General features: G+C 45.9%; 1 protein-coding gene across 1 annotated transcript in view; it reads right to left on the reverse strand.

Annotated features, from left to right (window-relative positions):
* Nucleotides 1-21,483, reverse strand: part of LOC124798613 — a 381,611-nt gene that overhangs the window by 19,253 nt on the left and 340,875 nt on the right. Inside the window, exons 2-3 of the mRNA XM_047262090.1 lie at nucleotides 14,223-14,512; nucleotides 1,576-1,774 (exon numbers count right to left, since the gene is read on the reverse strand). Of these exons, the coding sequence (XP_047118046.1) occupies nucleotides 1,576-1,774; nucleotides 14,223-14,505 (482 nt within the window). The 5' untranslated portion in view covers nucleotides 14,506-14,512. The remainder of the gene's footprint in view (nucleotides 1-1,575; nucleotides 1,775-14,222; nucleotides 14,513-21,483) is intronic.

Genomic DNA, 21,483 nt, shown 5'->3' on the forward strand with positions numbered 1-21,483 from the left:
TGTATTTAGTTGTTCAGTGCTGCGCTCCAGAAGATACAGGATAGAGCCTACATACACTACTGGCCATTAACATTGCTACTCCAAGAAGAAATGCAGAGGATAAACGGGTATTCATTGGACAGATGTATTATACTAGTACTGACATGTGATTACATTTTCACGCAGTTTGGGTGCATAGATCCTGGGAAATCAGTACCCAGAACAACCACCTCTGGCCGTAATAACGGCCTTGATACGCCTGGGCCTTGAGTCAAACAGAGCTTGGATGGGGTGTACAGGTACAGTTGCCAACGCAGCTTCAACACGATACCACAGTTCATCAAGAGTAGTGACTGGCCTATTGTGACGAGCCAGTTGCTCGGCCACCACTGACCAGACGTTTTCAATTGGTGAGAGATCTGGAGAATGTGCTGGCCAGGGCAACAGTCGAACATTTTCTGTATCCAGAAAGGCCCGTACAGGACCTACAACATGCGGTCGTGCATTATCCTGCTGAAATGTAGGGTTTCGCAGGGATCGAATGAAGGGTAAAGCCACAGGTCGTAACACATCTGAAATGTAACGTCCACTGTTCAAAGTGCCGTCAATGCGAACAAGAGGTGACCGAGGCGTAACCAATGGCACCCCATACCATCACGCCGGGTGATACACCAGCATGGCGATGACGAATACACGCTTCCAATGTGCATTCACCGCGATGTCGCCAAACACGGATGCGACCATCATGATGCTGTAAACAGAACCTGGATTCATCCCAAAAAAAGACGTTTTGCCATTCGTGCACCCAGGTTCGTCGTTGAGTACACCATCGCAGGCGCTCCTGTCTGTGATGCAGCATCAAGGGTAACCACAGCCATGGTCTCCGAGCTGATAGTTCATGCTGCTGCAAACGTCGTCGAACTGTTCGTGCAGATGGTTGTTGTCTTGCAAACGTCCGCATCTGTTGACTCAGTGATCGAGACGTGGCTGCACGATTCGTTACAGACATGCGGATAAGATGACTGTCATCTCGACTGCTAGTGATACGAGGCCGTTGGGATCCAGCACGGCGTTCCGTATTACCCTCCGATTCCATATTCTGCTAACAGTCATTGGATCTCGACCAACGCGAGCAGCAATTTCGCGATACGATAAACCGCCGATCGCGATAGGCTACAATCCGATCTTTATCAAAGTCGGAAACGAGATGGTACGCATTTCTCCTCCATAAACGAGGCATCGCAACAACGTTTCACCAGGCAACGCCGGTCAACTGCTGTTTGTGTATGAGAAATCGGTTGGAAACTTTCCTCGTGTCAACACGTTGTAGGTGTCACCACCGGCGCCAACCTTGTGTGAATGATCTGAAAATCTAATTATTCGCATATCACAGCATCTTCTTCCTGTAGGTTAAATTTCGCGTCTGTAGCACGTCATCTTCGTGGTGTAGCAATTTTAGTGGCCAGTAGTGTAGAAGGGCGCCAAGTTGCATACGTCTCAGCGAAAGGCAAAGGTTTCGCGTTTTAGCCTACTAGAAAGTTACAAAACAGCAAAGGCTCGTCTTTGTTCTGTTAGAGTATGAACATACGTAGTTACCTCTCGCCTCCGTGGAAGTTGGCGTTGGGCGGTGCCTTGGGCGGCGGCAGGGAGCGCCCGGAGCGCCTCCTGGAGAGCAGCTGGGAGAGGTAGTCAGCCAGCAGCTGGCCCGTCATGCGGCCCATGGAGCGCGCCAGCAGCGGCGGCAGCACGCCGTACGGGTTCTGGTTGTCCGTCAGCCCCAGCTTGTCGAAGTCGACTGCAACAGCGCCACTATCATCACACACCGCATCTCACTCTACAGCTAGCGCGCCAGCAGCGGCGGCAGCACGCCGTACGGGTTCTGGTTGTCCGTCAGCCCCAGCTTGTCGAAGTCGACTGCAACAGCGCCACTATCATCACACACCGCATCTCACTCTACAGCTAGCGCGCCAGCAGCGGCGGCAGCACGCCGTACGGGTTCTGGTTGTCTGTCAGCCCCAGCTTGTCGAAGTCGACTGCAACAGCGCCACTATCATCACACACCGCATCTCACTCTATAGCTTCTAGGAACTACCTTCCACAGTCCGCATGTTTTATATGAGGGCACCCAAAGCTACTGAAGGTCATGATGAATGAAGATACCTCTGACAGCCAGTAAAACTTGGTTTTAATTGACTACAATACCGGTTTCACGGCCTACAGCAGTATCGACAGGTGCAACTCACATATTTAGGAACTAAAACATAATATAAAAATGTACTCCCCCCAAACTCTGCAAGTCCCTCCAGATCCTCGAGCTCCAAGTACTCCGCCTCACCTTCCGTATATGCCTCCTGGACTGTGCGGCTGCTCCCGGCGGAGTTTCGAGTCCTCCCTCGGGCATGGGTGTGTGTGTTTGTCCTTAGGATAATTTAGGTGAAGTAGTGTGTAAGCTTAGGGACTGATGACCTCAGCAGTTAAGTCCCATAAGATTTCACACACAAAGGGGGGACGTATATGCCTCCCGCCCCCACACGGATCCTCTATGACCTGATTCCTTTCCCCCGCCTGCTCCTTTTCCTCGAACATGTCCGTGTCCTCTACACCTCCCGCCGACTTGATTCCTCTCATCCGCTGGTTGCTCCTCTCCTCTCCAACCCTCACCCACTGCCATGCCTTCATTGTTGTATCCCCCCTACCCTCCTTTCCCGACGTGGCTTCCATCAACTGCCCCTCCAGGATGATGCCCTCTCTCCCTCCATTTATCCTCCTATCAACTATGGTCCTCACGAGCCCCTTCCTCGCTCTGTCCTTTTCCTGGGCTCCCTCTCCCCCTTCCATCCTGTTTTTTTTTCCTCCATCTACCCACTCCTTGACTCCATTCTCTCCCCTGGGTCCTTATTCTTTCTCCTCCACTGCCTTCCCCACTCCTTCTCGCGTCCACCATGTCTCCCTTTTCCTGTGTCCTCTCCCTCGATCGGCTCCCCCTTTTTTCCTTTCCTCTCCTTCCCCCCTTTTTCCCCCTCATCGTTCCGGGTCCTCCCCTCCCCCTCTCTCTTCTGCCGCCGTGTCTCTTCTATAGCGCATAGTGCTGTTTAAGTGCGTGTTCAGTGTTGTGCGTCCCCTGTCAGTGTTGACACCATATTGTCGTTGGGTGTGTTTTTTAAATGTTGCGAACAGAAACCAGACTGCCGCCATGTTTTTTAATTGTGCCTGTCTATTTACTATGTGTTTTAATCAGCATTACTGACCCATTGTTTTTATATTATCTTCGCAATTTTTCGCCTTGTTCCAGTTTTAATCAGTTACCGTTTTATCGCCTGTTTTTATTTTTATGATAGCTCCTAATTTTGTTTTTAACTTTTCTGTAGGCTGCATTGTGGCTGCAGTAAGAAGGGGGAGGGGGGAGAATTGAATGGTTCAAATGGCTCTGAGCACTATGGGACTTAACAACTGAGGTAATCAGTCCCCTAGAACTTAGAACTACTTAAACCTAACTAACCGAAGGATATCACACACATCCATGCCCGACGCAGGATTCGAAACTGCGACCGTAGCAGTCGCGCGGTTCCGGACTGAAGCGCCTAGAACCGCTCGGCCGCCGCGGCCAGCGGGGGAATTGAAACCCAATGAACGAAATAAAATAAAACGAACTGAAAATTTGTGCTAGTATATGGAAACATATTTGAAGGCGTGTATTCGCAAAAATTACTACATTAATCCATCGCACCTAGGTGAACCTAACGTTAATAGCCAAGGTATTGCCATTGAGAGAATATTGTCAGTACTGAAAGAAACTAGACGAAATAAGGGTACTTTATTTATTTTTATTTAGCGTATGGCTATACATGCAACATTAATACATCAAGTGTTAGACATTAAAATCTTATAACAATCATAAATATAATTTATGTTTATATTGGTCAGTTAAAAGGTTATATCGAGGTTTGAGATCCATTCTAGCGCCGATGGGGATGCCTCCAGGAAGTCGGACCAGTTCCCTGCATATGCTCGCAAGGAGCATTCACCATGGATGTGTTGGATCGTCTGTCTAGGGGCACCGCAGTCGCATTCTGGTGACATCGCTCTTCCCCATTTGTGTAGTGAATCCGCACACCTGCCATGTCCAGTACGTATTCGATTTAATGCGAACCATGTTTTCCGTGTTAGTTCCATTCCAAAGATGTTGCAGTTATAGCTCTCAAACCAGGTCTGTAGTTGGTCATTTGTCTTTTGGTTCCAATCTAGTCTCCATTGTTTCATGTGGTCATAGTTATTATTTTGAAGCTGCTCAGCTGTGCGTATGGGTGGCTTTCTTGATTTCAATCGAGTGTGTCGCAGTTGTGAGAATTCTTCTTTAATTGGTAGTTCTGGTTTTGTCTCAATCTTTCTGAATTCGTGCAATAGGGCCGCTTTTCTACGCAGGTCCGGAGGCAGGATATTACATAGCACCGGTAACCAGTACGTGGGCGTTGATTTAACAGTTCCAGAAATCAACCTCATTGTGTTATTTAATTGCCTGTCAAAAAGTTTGGTGTGACAGCTATTAATCCAGAGTGGAGCGCAGTACTCAGCCACAGAGAACACTAAGGCGATAGATGAGGTGCGTAATGTTTTTGCGTTAGCTCCCCAAGTAGTACCGCTAAGTTTTTGGATGATGTTATTCCGTGTTCCAATTTTTGCAGTGGTGTTCTCCAGATGTTTTCGGTAAGAAAGAGTGCGATCCAATGTTATACCTAAATACTTTGGAAACTTATTATGTTTGAGGTTGGTGTTACCGAGTTTTATGTTAATAATTTCATTTGCCATTTTGTTATTAAGATGGAATGTAGATACTTCAGTTTTGTTAGGGTTTGGCTTGAGTCTCCATTTCTTGAAATAATTGTATAGTATTTCAACGTCATTATTAAGGACTTCCTCTGTATTGAAGAGATACTTGTCTCTGGTAGCCAGTGCTATGTCATCCGCATAGCAAAATTTTCTTGACTTTGTGTTTGGGAGATCTGCTATATAGAGGTTAAACAGAAGAGGGGCCAATACGGAGCCTTGCGGAAGCCCGTTGTTAATAAGTTTTGTTTTGCTTGTCTTTCCGTTTAGGGTGACCTGGAAGGTTCTGTTACTCAGCATAATATGTATTAAGGATGTTAGAATCTGGCAAGGAATCCCTCTTAAGAGTTTGTAAATTATTCCATCTCTCCAAACAGTATCATATGCAGATGTTAAGTCTAGAAATACAGCACTTGTTTTCAATTTCTGTTGAAAGCCAGCCTCTATGTAGGATGTTAATGCCAGAACTTGGTCACAGCAACTACGGCCAGGTCTGAAGCCTGCCTGTTCTATAGGTAAGTTCTCCATAATAATGCCGCTAATTCGATTATGGACAAGTCGTTCGAGAAGTTTGTATGTACAGCTAAGAAGTGCTATTGGTCTGTAGCTTAGCGGTTGGTCTGCTGGTTTCCCTGGTTTCGGCAAAGCTATTTTTCTTGCCTTTTTGAATTCTCTAGGGAGATGGTTTGTAGTCAAAATGTTCGAAAAGAAATTTGCCAGCCATTTGACTACGTTCTTTCCAGCGTAGGTTAGAAATTCTGGATGTATGTTGTCAAAACCTGGGGCTTTGCCCGGTTTCATATCCTTGAGGGCAGTAATGACATCATCCTCAGCGAATGGTCTGGAAAGCTCTGATATATTTGGAGTATTCTTTTTTAGTGTTCTGAGTTCGTGCTTAATCATCCTGGTATGTGGTTTCTCTCTCGGAGCTCTTGACATTTCGACAATAAGGGAACTGGGAAGGCGGTTAAATTCTTTGCATGCCCAAGTATCTAAGAAAAAGAAACAGTGCTGAAGGCTAAAAACGATTTCGGAGATATAGCTCAGACGCAGTTAACGGTGGAAATAGTGTTAGACCCTGGATACATAGTAGAACACACTAGGCAAGCCTCTATCTTACCATCTCACACCAGACGGAAGGCGCAGTTTGCAACAGTAGGATCTGCCTTCACAGGTCACCAGGAAACACTAACTGCGTAGGTAAACACTCGTAGTACCTATCACGCGGACGCTGAGACACGATGTGCTAGTGACTGAGAGCGCTGGGTCGCTTCCTTGCAATACAGTTAGCCATAAAAATAATCTGATTTTGCCAAATATTATTATGCCTTAAATTCAACTGACCATTCAACGTGTTCTAAACTCTATCTTTTATGTGTCTAAAAATTTCCACTTCCTCCAATACGTCAAAACCTGGCCTTTTTCTTTTCTATGGAAGATTACAAGATTTTCAGCAAGACATGTCGTAATACGTCGATCTCCCGCTGATGCGACGTTAATGCAGATGTCGTACTTTTTAAATGAAGATGTTCTGGGAACCTTTTTACCGAAGGACCTACCCGTTTACCATGTGTATTTTTTTATTTTTTGGGGTACTTATTGCATTTGATGCACTGTACACCATCTGTGTTACTTTTGTAACACACTCTCTATGTCTAAGTTTTTCAGTCAGGTTAGAAGAAATGAAATACCCTGGGACAGTATTTTTGGATCTCATACAACGGCCAATTTTCTCCGAGATGGAACCCAGATACGGTAGTCTACTAAAAAAACCGCTTCATTGGTCTGACCAGTCGGTTGAAGCGTTATGTCGCCCCATCTAGATCCCATCTATGAGACAACATCTTTTTTTTTCTTTTTTAACATACTCTTATTTACAGCATTAATAATCTCTTCATCATATCCATTTTGATAATCAACGTACTGTTTAAGAGCTTATTCTTTTACTTTGGGTCACTTTTGAAAGGAGGACTTCGTTCATACGATTCAGCATAGCTCGAAAAGCAGCATACTTAAGTGGGTAACATGCATCTTTATGAGCAACCCAGTCTGTCGTTACAGGCTTTCTGTAAATGTCAGTTTGCCATTTTTGGATCTCTCACTGACATTAAAAATTGGAAAAATCAGTTCTGACAATTGCCTTTAGCACACGTCTACAGCTACAACACAACTGTTCACTCTTATATAACAATAACATCAACGGCGTGATACAAAGTCGAATATATCATTTTACACATTCAGTATAAAACTGCCATCGGCCAGCGACATCTTGCAGCCACACCCTCTCAAAAAATGGTTCAAATGCCTCTGAGCACTATGCGACTTAACTTCTGAGGTCATCAGTCGCCTAGAACTTAGAACTAATTAAACCTAACTAACCTGAGGACATCAAACACATCCATGCCCGAGGCAGGATTCGAACCTGCGACCGTAGCGGTCGCTCGGTTCCAGACTGTAGCGCCTAGAACCGCACGGCCACTCCGGCCGGCCACACCCTCTCAGCTGCTTGCACTGTAAGCCAGACGTGACCCGACATTATGGGTCATGAGCGTTTACCATTTTATCATGATTTTACTCTGTGTAACGTTGACATTTGTGACTACGTATTTTATCTGCCTATTCTGTTAACTTCATGAAGACAGGTATGTTTGCTAACCTTCCGGACTATGTTTATTACGATACTAGGTGTAATAGTTGATAGCCTACTATTACGTAAATTTTTTCATAAGTATGTACATTTTTCTTTACACATCAATTTTAAGATGATACAATGATTGCAACGATTAACGTAACAAACAAATATTTGCGATCAGAGACTCTTGCGGTATTTACAAAATTTCATAACACTGCATCGTTGTCACCTTCATAGTGACTATATCACCCCTCATCTGCACAAGAACGTCAAAAATTAAATTGGTAGATACATTAATTAATGAGGAGCTATTGTTTCGAATCTGGGAAAAAAGAAATTTATACCTTGAGTAAAAGAAATTTATACCTCAACTTGAGTAAAAGAAGGGACATTATCAACAGTGCTAGGACACATTATGTGGCACCAAGAACTCGTCAGTTTGGTGATGGATGGAAGCATGAGTGATAAAAATTGTAGAAGGAGACCAACAGATGAATAAGTTAAGCCACTTCAAATAGATGTAGATTGTAGTAGTTGTTTGCAGACGAAGAGGCTTGAGCCATTAGCACATGGCGTGAGGCAGCTAACATTGACTTGACCGCATACAGAACATCCAACGTCACGAGACGCAGCACTGTTAGCACACGGGACAATGTAGTTAACGTGATTTTGCGTTCTCAGCGCTCTCCAGCGGCAGTTGTCTGCTTTACGGGCGTAAAATTCCTAAGTTACCTCTTTTCTAACGCACATTTCCTCCGTCGTCCATAAGCTAATTATGCTGTTCTGTCTGTAGTATGTATGAATAAAAACGCCAATATCAGTGAACATGTAATTAGACAAAAACGGAAGATACACGTCCAGTCAGTAAAGATATCAGCTTGTTGAAGTTCACCAAATCAAACAAACTCACTCGTGAAAGAGAATGCACTTATATTTACATAACATCAAGTATTACAGAATTATCTTTATTAATTTCGTAAGAAAACCCCACAACACAGTACGATTTTTCTCCTGTAGCTTCCTTATGAGCGATTTTGAATTCCATATTATAGCTTTCTGCACGCTTTAGTTGCCGAAACGTGATTAGTTTAATTTAATTACAATAAATCCTAACAAGAGCGACAGTTTTTCATGAATCTTCAATGTGCTGGCAGCTTAAAATGGCTTAACTTGACAAATCCAGGTTGTAACGCGATAACAACTACATATGAGTATTCTTTCACCACTAATATGACGTTTTCCGTCATTTTATTGCAACAAACCGTACCAATATCAATTCTTTCTCTAGGCGTTTAATGTGCTGGTGCTCATGAAAGGCATATAGCGTGGCATTGTGCGGAAACTCGACGTGGCATGCACTCAACAAGTCGTTGGACATCTCCAGTAGAAATATTGACCTATGCTGTCTCTATACCCTCCATATTTGCTAAAGTGTTGTCGGTGTAGGATGTTGTGCACGAACTGACCTCTCGATTATGACCCATAAATGTTCTAAGGGATTCATGTCAGGTGATCCGTGTGGCCAAATCTTTCGTCCGAATTGTTCAGAATGTTCTTCAACTCAAGCGCGAACAGCTATGACCAGATGACATGATATCGTACACTATGTGATCAAAAGTATCCGGACACACCCAAAAACATTCGTTTTTTATATTAGCTGCTTTGTGCTGCCACCCTACTGCCAGATACTCCATATCAGCGACCTCAGTAGTCATTAGATGTCTTGAGAGAGCAGAATGGGGCGCTCCACGGAACTCACGGACTTCAAACATGGTCAGGTGATTGGATGTCACTTGTGTCATACGTCTGTACGCGAGATTTCCACACTCCTAAACATCCCTAGGTCCACTGTTCCGATGTGATAGTGAAGTGGAAACGTGAAGGGACTCGTACAGCACAAAAGCGTACAGGCCGACCTCGCCTGTTGACTGACAGAAACCCCTGACAGTTGAATAGGGTCGCAATGTGTAATAGGCAGACATCCATCCAGACCATCACACAGGAATTCCAAACTGCATCAGGATCCACTGCAAGTACTATGACAGCTACGCGCGAGGTGAGAAAACTTGGATTTCATCGTCGAGCGGCTGCTCATAAGCCAAACGACGCCTCGCTTGGTGTAAGGAGCTTAAACATTGGACGATTGAACAGTGGAAAAACGTTGTGTGGAGTGACGAATCACGGTACACAATGTGGCGAGCTGATGGCAGGGTGTGGGTATGACGAATGCCCGGTGAACGTCATCTGCCAGCGTGTGTAGTGCCAACAGTAAAATTCGGAGGCGGTGGTGTTATGATGTGGTCTTGTTTTTCATGCAGGGGGCTTGCACCCCTTGTTGTTTTACGTGGCATATCACAGCACAGGCCTACAGTGATGTTTTAAGCACCTTCTTGCTTCCCACTGTTGAAGAGCAATTCGTGGATGGTGATTGCATCTTTCAACACGATCGAGCACCTGTTCATTATGCACGGCCTGTGGCGGAGTGGTTACACGATAATAGCATCCTTGTAATTGAATAGCTTGCACAGAGTCCTGACCTGAATCCTATAGAACACCTCTGAGATGTTTTGGAATGCCGACTTCGTGCCGGGCCTCACCGACCGACATCGATACCTCTTCTCAATGCAGCACTCAGTGAAGAATGGACTGCCTTTCCCCAATAAACCTTCCAGCACGTGATTGAATGTATACGTCGGAGAGCGGAAGCTGTCGTCAAGGATAAGGGCAGGCCAACACAATATTGAATTCCAGCATTACCGATGGAGGGCGCCTAGAACTTGTAATTCATTTTCAGGTATGTCTCCGGATACTTTTGATGATCTAGTGTAGTTTGGGAACATAAAGACCACGTATAGCGCCAAATGGTCTCAAGAAGGCGAATATAACCATTTTCACTCAATGTCAGAGAAACCAGTCCATTTCATGTAAACACAGCGCACATCAGTATGGAGACACCAATAGTTTGCACAGTACCTTGTTGACAACATGGATCCATCACTTCGTGGGTTCTGCGTCACATTCTAACCCTACCATCAGCTCTTAGCAACTGAAATCGACGCTCATCTGACCAGGCCACGGTTCTGCAGTCGTTTGGGGTCCAATCGAGATGGTCAAGAGGCCAGGAGAGATGCTACGGGCGATTGTACGCTGTTAGCAAAGGCACTCGCGACGGTCATTTGCTGCCGTAGCCCATCAACGCCAAATTCTGCCGCACTGTCCTGACGGAAACATTCGTTGCGCGTCCCACATTGATATCTGCGGTTATTTCGAGCGGTGTTGCTTGTCTGTTAACCCTGACAACTCTACGCAAACGCCGCTGCTGTCGGTCTTTAAGTGAAGGCCGCCGGCCACTGCGTTGTCCTTGGTGAGAGGTAATGCCTGAAATTTGGTATTCTCACCACTCTCTTGACGCTGTGGGTTGCTAAAAATTGGATTCCCTTACGATTTCCGAAATGGAATGTTCCACGCGTGTAGCTCCGACGATCACTCAGCGTTCAGAGCCTGTTAATTCCCGCAGCGCGTCCATAATAATGTCTGGAACCTTTCACATGAATCACCTGAGTAGAAATTACAGCTCTGCCAATGCACTGCTCTTTCATACCTTGCGTACGCGGTACTGCGGCCATCTGTTTATGTGCATACTGCTATCCCATGACTTTTGTCAACTCAGTGTAAAACTCACCAGCCGGCCGCTGTGGCCGAGCGGTTCTAGGCGCTTCAGTCCGGAGCCGCGCTGCTGCTGCGGTCGCAGGTTCGAATCCTGCCTCGGGCATGGGTGTGTGGGATGTCCTTAGGTTAGATAGGTTTAAGTAGTTCTAACAAGGGGAGGCCACGACGTTTGGAACGCGGATTTACTGCAAACTTTGTACACTCGGAGTACTCCATGAGGACAACAAAATGTGTAAGCAGTAGCGCGTACTTCTCAAGCGTTATTGAGAACATAGCAAGATAATTTCGGTGGTGAAATATATACCTGCGTGTGGCCATTTTCACCATAATGCTGCAGTAGCCGAGTGGGTAGCGTTCAAGCACCGTAACCGCTGTATAGATGGCTCGAGTCCCGGTCGTCAGCTTTTTTTTATTTTCAACACAGTAATTTTGTTTACTATTTATATTACAATTGATATAATGGCAAAAATACGTGTAATCGTATAAACTTTTATTAAATTTACATTGTTATTTGGCAGTGTACAAAATTTTACTATCACAGATAATATAATATTCGTAACTTTATGTTTTCCATGTTTTGACGAAAAATACCATTCTGCAACTTGTACTCGTAATGTCGAAAACGACGATTAATTGTACATCTTTCGAAAGCCGTCTGTGCCGGTCAAAACTTGGAGGTAACAGGTACTTTCGGGCTCCTTACAGGTATAAGGGATTTCTCAAATCACGGACAAGCAAACATTTTCAGTATCACTTTAAGCGTTTGGTCGTTTGCTAGTCGATAGTTATGAATATTATATTATTTGTGATAATAAAAATTTGTAGCCAGCCAAATAACATTGTAAATTTAATAAAAGTTCATCCGGTTACACGTATTTTCCCATTATGTCAAATGTAATATAAATAGTAAAGAAAATGACTGTGTTGAAAATAAAAAAAGAAACAGACTAACGGGACTCGATTCATCGATCCAGCGATTACAGGGCTTGAACGGTAACCACACGGCTGCCGCCGGTTGCTGGTAAAAATGGCCACGCGCAGGTATATACACTCCTGGAAATTGAAATAAGAACACCGTGAATTCATTGTCCCAGGAAGGGGAAACTTTATTGACACATTCCTGGGGTCAGATACATCACATGATCACACTGACAGAACCACAGGCACATAGACACAGGCAACAGAGCATGCACAATGTCGGCACTAGTACAGTGTATATCCACCTTTCGCAGCAATGCAGGCTGCTATTCTACCATGGAGACGATCGTAGAGATGCTGGATGTAGTCCTGTGGAACGGCTTGCCATGCCATTTCCACCTGGCGCCTCAGTTGGACCAGCGTTCGTGCTGGACGTGCAGACCGCGTGAGACGACGCTTCATCCAGTCCCAAACATGCTCAATGGGGGACAGATCCGGAGATCTTGCTGGCCAGGGTAGTTGACTTACACCTTCTAGAGCACGTTGGGTGGTACGGGATACATGCGGACGTGCATTGTCCTGTTGGAACAGCAAGTTCCCTTGCCGGTCTAGGAATGGTAGAACGATGGGTTCGATGACGGTTTGGATGTACCGTGCACTATTCAGTGTCCCCTCGACGATCACCAGTGGTGTACGGCCAGCGTAGGAGATCGCTCCCCACACCATGATGCCGGGTGTTGGCCCTGTGTGCCTCGGTCGTATGCAGTCCTGATTGTGGCGCTCACCTGCACGGCGCCAAACACGCATACGACCATCATTGGCACCAAGGCAGAAGCGACTCTCATCGCTGAAGACGACACGTCTCCATTCGTCCCTCCATTCACGCCTGTCGCGACACCACTGGAGGCGGGCTGCACGATGTTGGGGCGTGAGCGGAAGACGGCCTAACGGTGTGCGGGACCGTAGCCCAGCTTCATGGAGACGGTTGCGAATGGTCCTCGCCGATACCCCAGGAGCAACAGTGTCCCTAATTTGCTGGGAAGTGGCGGTGCGGTCCCCTACGGCACTGCGTAGGATCCTACGGTCTTGGCGTGCATCCGTGCGTCGCTGCGGTCCGGTCCCAGGTCGACGGGCACGTGCACCTTCCGCCGACCACTGGCGACAACATCGATGTACTGTGGAGACCTCACGACCCACGTGTTGAGCAATTCGGCGGTACGTCCACCCGGCCTCCCGCATGCCCACTATACGCCCTCGCTCAAAGTCCGTCAACTGCACATATGGTTCACGTCCACGCTGTCGCGGCATGCTACCAGTGTTAAAGACTGCGATGGAGCTCCGTATGCCACGGCAAACTGGCTGACACTGACGGCGGCGGTGCACAAATGCTGCGCAGCTAGCGCCATTCGACGGCCAACACCGCGGTTCCTGGTGTGTCCGCTGTGCCGTGCGTGTGATCATTGCTTGTACAGCCCTCTCGCAGTGTCCGGAGCAAGTATGGTGGGTCTGACACACCGGTGTCAATGTGTTCTTTTTTCCATTTCCAGGAGTGTATTTGACGACCGAAATTATCTTGCGATTTTCTCAATAACGCTTGAGAAGTACGCGCTACTGCTTGCACATTTTGTTGTCCTCATGGAGTACTCCGAGTGTACAAAGTTTGCAGTAAATCCGCGTTGCAAACGTCGTGGCCTCCCCTTGTAAGTGTAGGGGAGTGATGACCTCAGATGTTAAGTCCCATAGAGCTCAGAGCCATTTGAACCATTTTTGAACCATTTGAACCATTTTGTAAAACCCACCGAACATTGGGTTCTACTGAACACAAGTACATATCGGCGTCTCGCTTTCTTAGTGGTCAAGCTCTCTTCTTTAACGTAGGGAGCGTTCTTACTTAACACTGGTTCTACTTTACGTGACACGTGGCAAGAATATCGTAGAACTTATTTTGTGTTTCACGTGACGAAATGGCTCCTCAGCGAGAAATTGCAGGAAGTGACGTCACAAAACTCGTAGAGCGCTACACCAGCGTTCGCTATCTCGTCCGATGTGTCAACGGCTTTACACGTGGTAGACAAGCGTGGAAAGTGCACCTTCTTGAACTGAAGACGGAAAAAACAACAAACAGAGGCAACCAATCAGGTTCTTCGCACACAAGCCACATACGTTATTACCATAAGGTTATGAATGCAGTGTAACTTACTGGTGAAGGGCAAGCTGATGGACATGTTGGAGAGGAACCCGTCTGGGGGGTACCGCACGAAGGGAAGCGACAGCGACGGCGTGATGACGAGCGAGGTGCCCGGCGGCAGGGCTAGGCGGCCGTCGTTGGTGACCCAGAGGAGCCTCTTCTGGCGGGACAGTGTCCGCGACGGTCGCGGGCTGTCTGGAGACGCAGAGGAGGCGTGGCAGGGTACCGCCTGCCACAGCGCGGTCCCCAACACCAGCACGAGCAGCGGCAGCGAGGGGGCGCTGCGCGCGGACATGGCCCACCTGCAACACCCAACAACGGCCCCGCTCTAGAGCACTCGCTCCCAACCTCTCTGAGACCGTTACCCCTGAGGACAATCAGGTATTAGCTACTACCCGTTTTTCTCCCCTTGCCATTGTATTGTATTGTATGCAACTGGGGACCTAGAAACGACGGAGAGGCTTCGTCTCCGCCGTAGCCCTCAGTGGTTCACAACCCCACAACAGGTTACAGCAGTCCACTCACCCCCACCTCCGCCCCACACGGAACCCAGGGTTATTGTGCGGTTCGCCCCCAGTGGACCCCCTGGGAACTCTCACACCAGACGAGTGTAGCCCCAATGTTTGCGTCGTAGAGTAATTATGGTGTACGCGTACGTGAGAAAGTGTGCGCATCAACCGCCGACATAGTGTAACTGAGGCGGAATAAGGGGAACCAGCCCGCATTCGCAGAGGCAGATGGAAAACCGCCTTAAAAACCATCCACAGACTGTCCGCCACATTGGATCTCGACACTAATCCACCAGGCGGATTCGTGCCAGGGCCGGCAAGCCTTCCCACTCGGGAAGCAGCGCTTTAGACGGCGCGGCTAGCAGGGCAGGCTCTGTTTCACCTTACGTGAAAACATTAAATGCATTCACAATTGAATGACGAAAGGTAAATGCATCGCTCAGCTTTAAAAAAATGGTAAGGGACAGCTAAAGAAAAACAGAATTACTGTGTGTAAAACATCTGTGATGTGCTTTATCGATATTATTTATGTTTAGGGATTGAAATCCCATGAAGTCAAGATCCTACATGAAATCTTCTGTGTTTGTGTTGATTACTAGTTTCGGCTAACAATTTAGCCATCCTCTGATCGTAAGACATTCTTGATTAGTGTTGGTACCATTTCAGCTTTAGACATGGTTAAAATCTTTCTTAAAATGACAAAAGCCACATGATGAAAGACAGCTTTTCATCGTTCGTGACAAGGGTTCAATTCTACTTTCCATGAACAATGAAAAGCAATTATTAATCATGTCATGTGTGGATGTTGTCATTTTAAGAAAGATTTTAAGGAATGAAATGACACAACTTCAGATATGATTTTATGTACACACACTGAAGCGGCGAGTGAAAATTTGTACCAATGCCGGGAATCGAACCCGGGGCGCTTGTGTACTGGGCAGTTGTGTTAACCACCAAGCCACCTGTGCACTGCAGTCCACTGACCTGCGCGGATTAGCGTGGCAAGTTTCGTTCCTCGATACAAATTCTCTCTGCTACCCCATTCTACTGTAAATTCCCGCTTACACACGAACAAAATTGCTGAGGCTCTCCATATTCTGCAATAGCACCTAAGCATCAAAAGTAAATGGAGGATCCAGCCTGAAACTCATAAGATTTTAACGATGTGTGAACCAGTAATGCCATCAACACTAATCATTGTTAGCCAAAACTAGTAATCAATCCAAAAAAAGAAGATTTCAAGTGTGATTTTCACTTCATTTTCACTTCATGGCCATTCAGTCCCTAACATAACCAAAAACTTTGCAACAGATCGCGTATCTCCTAGTTGACAATCTTGTTTATTCATGTTAGTTGACAGCTCTACGATAAACGGAGAAATGGCGGCTCTGCCTAATTTCACACCCTCGCAAATGGCAACTTTGTTAGGAAGTGTGCATGTAAACAGTGATAAGTGCCAAAAACATGGCTGCCAGTAGCAGCAGCGCTTCCGGTGTTCGTACCAGGAAAACGCTTTTCGGGGACGATTTCAAGGAATCTGAGGATGATGCGGATGGCTACAACTCAGATAAAGATCCTGAACGCCAGTGCGCTTCGAAATTTGTTGCTAACCACGTAAATGTTAACATTTATTTAAGCAAGTCGACAACGTTAAATTGTGTCCCGTAACATACACTCCTGGAAATGGAAAAAAGAACACATTGACACCGGTGTGTCAGACCTACCATACTTGCTCCGGACACTGCGAGAGGGCTGTACAAGCAATGATCACACGCACGGCACAGCGGACACACCAGGAACCGCGGTGTTGGCCGTCGAATGGCGCTAGCTGCGCAGCATTTGTGCACCGCCGCCGTCAGTGTCAGCCAGTTTGCCGTGGCATACGGAGCTCCATCGCAGTCTTTAACACTGGTAGCATGCCGCGACAGCGTGGACGTGAACCGTATGTGCAGTTGACGGACTTTGAGCGAGGGCGTATAGTGGGCATGCGGGAGGCCGGGTGGACGGCGGAAGGTGCACTTGCCCGTCGACCTGGGACCTGACCGCAGCGACGCACGATGCACGCCAAGACCGTAGGATCCTACGCAGTGCCGTAGGGGACCGCACCGCCACTTCCCAGCAAATTAGGGACACTGTTGCTCCTGGGGTATCGGCGAGGACCATTCGCAACCGTCTCCATGAAGCTGGGCTACGGTCCCGCACACCGTTAGGCCGTCTTCCGCTCACGCCCCAACATCGTGCAGCCCGCCTCCAGTAGTGTCGCGACAGGCGTGAATGGAGGGACGAATGGAGACGTGTCGTCTTCAGCGATGAGAGCCGCTTCTGCCTTGGTGCCAATGATGGTCGTATGCGTGTTTGGCGCCGTGCAGGTGAGCGCCGCAATCAGGACTGCATACGACCGAGGCACACAGGGCCAACACCCGGCATCATGGTGTGGGGAGCGATCTCCTACACTGGCCGTACACCACTGGTGATCGTCGATGGGACACTGAATAGTGCACGGTACATCCAAACCGTCATCGAACCCATCGTTCTACCATTCCTAGACCGGCAAGGGAACTTGCTGTTCCAACAGGACAATGCACGTCCGCATGTATCCCGTGCCACCCAACGTGCTCTAGAAGGTGTAAGTCAACTACCCTGGCCAGCAAGATCTCCGGATCTGTCCCCCATTGAGCATGTTTGGGACTGGATGAAGCGTCGTCTCACGCGGTCTGCACGTCCAGCACGAACGCTGGTCCAACTGAGGCGCCAGGTGGAAATGGCATGGCAAGCCGTTCCACAGGACTACATCCAGCATCTCTACGATCGTCTCCATGGTAGAATAGCAGCCTGCATTGCTGCGAAAGGTGGATATACACTGTACTAGTGCCGACATTGTGCATGCTCTGTTGCCTGTGTCTATGTGCCTGTGGTTCTGTCAGTGTGATCATGTGATGTATCTGACCCCAGGAATGTGTCAATAAAGTTTCCCCTTTGTTGGGACAATGAATTCACGGTGTTCTTATTTCAATTTCCAGGAGTGTATTTTGCGGGTATTCACGCGACATGATGACGTTAGAAATGTTACCGGCTATCCTTAACATTGTTTACGCCCTGTTGTAAGATGCATGCTAAAATTAATTTTATATTATGCTGAATCAAACATTAATTTTGAGGTTGGTACACTTTATCATTGCAAAAACTGTCAATGCAAACCTTATTCTAAAAAAGTGAAACAATTTGGACCCTTTAAATTTATATGCTTGAAAAGTTTCACAGTAATATTTCGTTAATTTGGCTAGCAAGTGAACAGTGGTAAGCCAGTGCTAACCCACATTAAGTGCGTTATGTTTGCAAGCAGATAGTGTTAAGTACCATTGACGAATTTTTGAGAATAACAGTTTGGGTAGGATTTGCCAGTTTAAAAATATGACTCTACGTTAATATATGTGAATGCATTGACTTACCTGAATCAAAGTCTCACATTGCGTGTATTTGAAATACCTTATTTATGAGATTTGATTGAAACTTCACTGAGCAGTTTCTCAAAACATCCAACGTGTCTCTTATTATTGTTTATAGCTCAGGTCTTCAAACAATATTTACTTTTATCGGCACTTTCTTAAACCGCGAGCTAATGAATCAGTCAGACAGTTGGTACTGTTCATGTCTAACATTTTTTTTTATAGAATGGTGAAGCAATTCTCGGTGCATCACAAGTGCTACCTACAATTCCATCTCAGAACTATCTACTTTGAGGATAGACACTTGTCACAAAACAAACTTCCTCTGTGATACTTGGTTCACCCACACGCTGCACCCCCATATACAGTCAAGTTAAAATGCATGAACTAGACAAGCTGTTCGTGAATCACTTGACACCTGGACTCCTTACTCCTGAACTGGCACACAGTGAAAGACTTGAGGCTGCCAGTCTTATGTGTCTGGCCACCCACTATTAATAAGCAAGCCCTACAGTAGTGTAGGAACCATTACATATTTACCGTTGCGTTGTATTATCAATTAGCTCCTTTATGTGTTGTGATGTGAATAATGAAGCAACTTCTGGTACATTTTAGGAACTGATTACAGCTGAAAGAAGTAACTTTTATGACATTCTTAAAAGCACGCATCGCAAATTTCCTCTCATAGATGTATGGGAGCAAGTATAACTATAAGAGGACTTTGTGAGGAAGATTTTATTTACATACGCACTCTTTCAAAAGCTGTAACCCCCACCACGATGTGTCATGTATGGATACTGGCACTTGAGAAGAACGTTCTTAACTGTAACTTACGTAATCAGTTTTACAGTCTAACGAAATAGTGATAACAGTTCTGTAATTTTAAAAATAATTTAGATTCGTGACGAAATACAGTCGAATAGTTTTTTCTTTTACCCCTCAGGAAATTTCATTTTCTTCAGAGTTAAATGAAATTACCCCCAGGTTTGGAACCACTGCTCTAGAGTAACACTTTCCATAAACAGATGCGACTTTTGGATTTACAGAACACGTAAGTATGAGGAACGGGGTTCTTCAAGGTAATGTTCGCCAATTGTGCAATATTACTGAGTGTACAATGTATTTGACATTCGGAATATTGCTGAAGGGAATTTATCTGGCAGCTTCTCTGAAACTGTCACGCAACGTATTTCATATTGTTATGTGCACATCCATCCTCACAGTCAATGTAGTCAACCCTTTTATACTACATCATAACTGCAGACAATATTCAGTACTACCATTGACTGCCCAGATAAGTACTTCTTCTGTTCTTTGTCTTTTATTACGGTGATGGGGCAGATATTTTCTGCAACATCGAAAGCTTCCTAGCTGGCTCGGGCGACATAAAAGTTTACTTGAGAGGTCCAGAGGGAGGGGGGGGGGGGTCCAGAAAGATGTTCAAAGATGAAAGTTGTGTTTCAGCGCAGGTAGAGGGCGCAGAAAACACTTCTGCACATCTCTGCAGTCTGGACGTCCCAAAAGCTGGCCTATCTGTCATGAAACTCCGTTGTATGATTCCTAAAGAGATCCTTCGGGAAAGTTAAAGTGTGTAGCCAGGTGCAGACACCAGAATGGGTGAGGGGGACCCGCTGTTACTCTGCGATCTCGGCACGGAAGAATTTTAGTTTAAAATTTTTGCAACGGTCTCTCTGATTGACTCACAATAATTATCTCTGTATAATGTGTTCTTTCCCTCATGTACCTACAAGTATACCGCTCGACAGGCCTGGATTAGAAACCTGCCATAGAGTGAGAGAGGTTTTCTGCCTTTCTTCCCATGCCAGGCTATCATTGGTCAACAATGACAAAATTCGCGGGGAGTAGAAGTTTGTTTAAGTTATTTACAAAATTATTATTGGACAGACTTTGCAAGGCCTGCTGCAATTGGCCGGCGAGATTCCTATCTTGGCAGAAACGTCCAGGGGGTAAGTAATAGGAAACTTGTTCCTGGGAGACGGAAGAGTGATCACTTGCTGCAAGACGTCCGATGAGACAAGACTTACTATCTCACAGAAGGATGTCTCTACTTTAGTACTGAGTACAGAGTGTGAGCTGGACTCAGAATTTCCAGCCGTTACTACTGCTTCTGCCTTCCACATTCAAGCTGTATGCAAGCGGCAAGAATGAACCGCCGATGCAGTCACCGAGTCGACGGGGATGCGATCCTAGTTAACTTTCATCAGGAGCTAATTGCACAGTTTTAACTTTCACAGCCAGCTAGTTGCTGCCATCATGCACTTTGACGTTTCTACTGGCGTTCGTACATATTTTTCCGGGTTCTTTCTTTAACCACTAACACTTTTTACAGTCACTGGGCATAACCGGAACTTGGTTTCATAATTATGCTTTTGTTGTGTTCTCCCACCAATGCGAAGGTTAGATTTCATAATCACAAACCCTTATCCATTTATTGAATGCTCACATACATATCTCTGTGAGTGGTTCATATGCTGATGCTTTGTGGTAATAATTCAAATTGTTGTAGTGACCACTTGTTTCTGTTGTAGACAAATGAGCCCTTCATCAACATATCCATGGAGTGGGCCATTGTATCAGGATTCCGTCAAAAAGACGTTTCCATTGCATGACATTATTTTCCTTCTTAAATCTGCTTGATCTTATAAGGAGCTTCCCTTATCTGTAGGTCACCAGTGATTGGACTTACAGCATCTTGGGCGTATGTTAAGCAGCTCAGCAGCACCTCACATGGGAATTTATCGACCCTTAGTCAGGATTTTCGAAGTCGGTACCCTCAGAGTTTTATTGATCGTATTTTAGTCAGAAAACTGGCATTTTCGAGATTATTCGGCCACCCCTGTCAATTTTCCTTCAATAAGGTGTTTCCGATGCATGACATTATTCTCTTTTTTAAATTTTCGTGATCTTTGGAGAGCTTCCCTTCTCTGCAAATCACTAGTGTTCGAACTTTTAGTATCTTAAAGATATGCTAAATAGCTCAACCGACACCTCACAGGATGTCCGAGGACAAGACATAATGTAAAGGCAATTTTTAAGAATGAAACTTTTTGAAGAGAACTATCTTCCAGGTCACAGTACAAACACTCGCTTGTGACGATGGCATGGATATAGTCGTAAAAACTCCGAGGGCAACAGAGGTGACATTCATCGCACTTAAATAGACCGGCAGGAAAAGGGGTTGAATATTAAATAACAAAACATGAAATACACATAAAAGCACGTAAAGAGAACACTCCACCTCAATAACTTCGGACAATTATGTTTTGAGACAATTGTGTAGTTTCAATATCTCGGATC

Source organism: Schistocerca piceifrons, chromosome 5 (assembly GCF_021461385.2).
Source record: "Schistocerca piceifrons isolate TAMUIC-IGC-003096 chromosome 5, iqSchPice1.1, whole genome shotgun sequence".
NCBI classification, from domain to species: Eukaryota; Metazoa; Arthropoda; class Insecta; order Orthoptera; family Acrididae; genus Schistocerca; species Schistocerca piceifrons.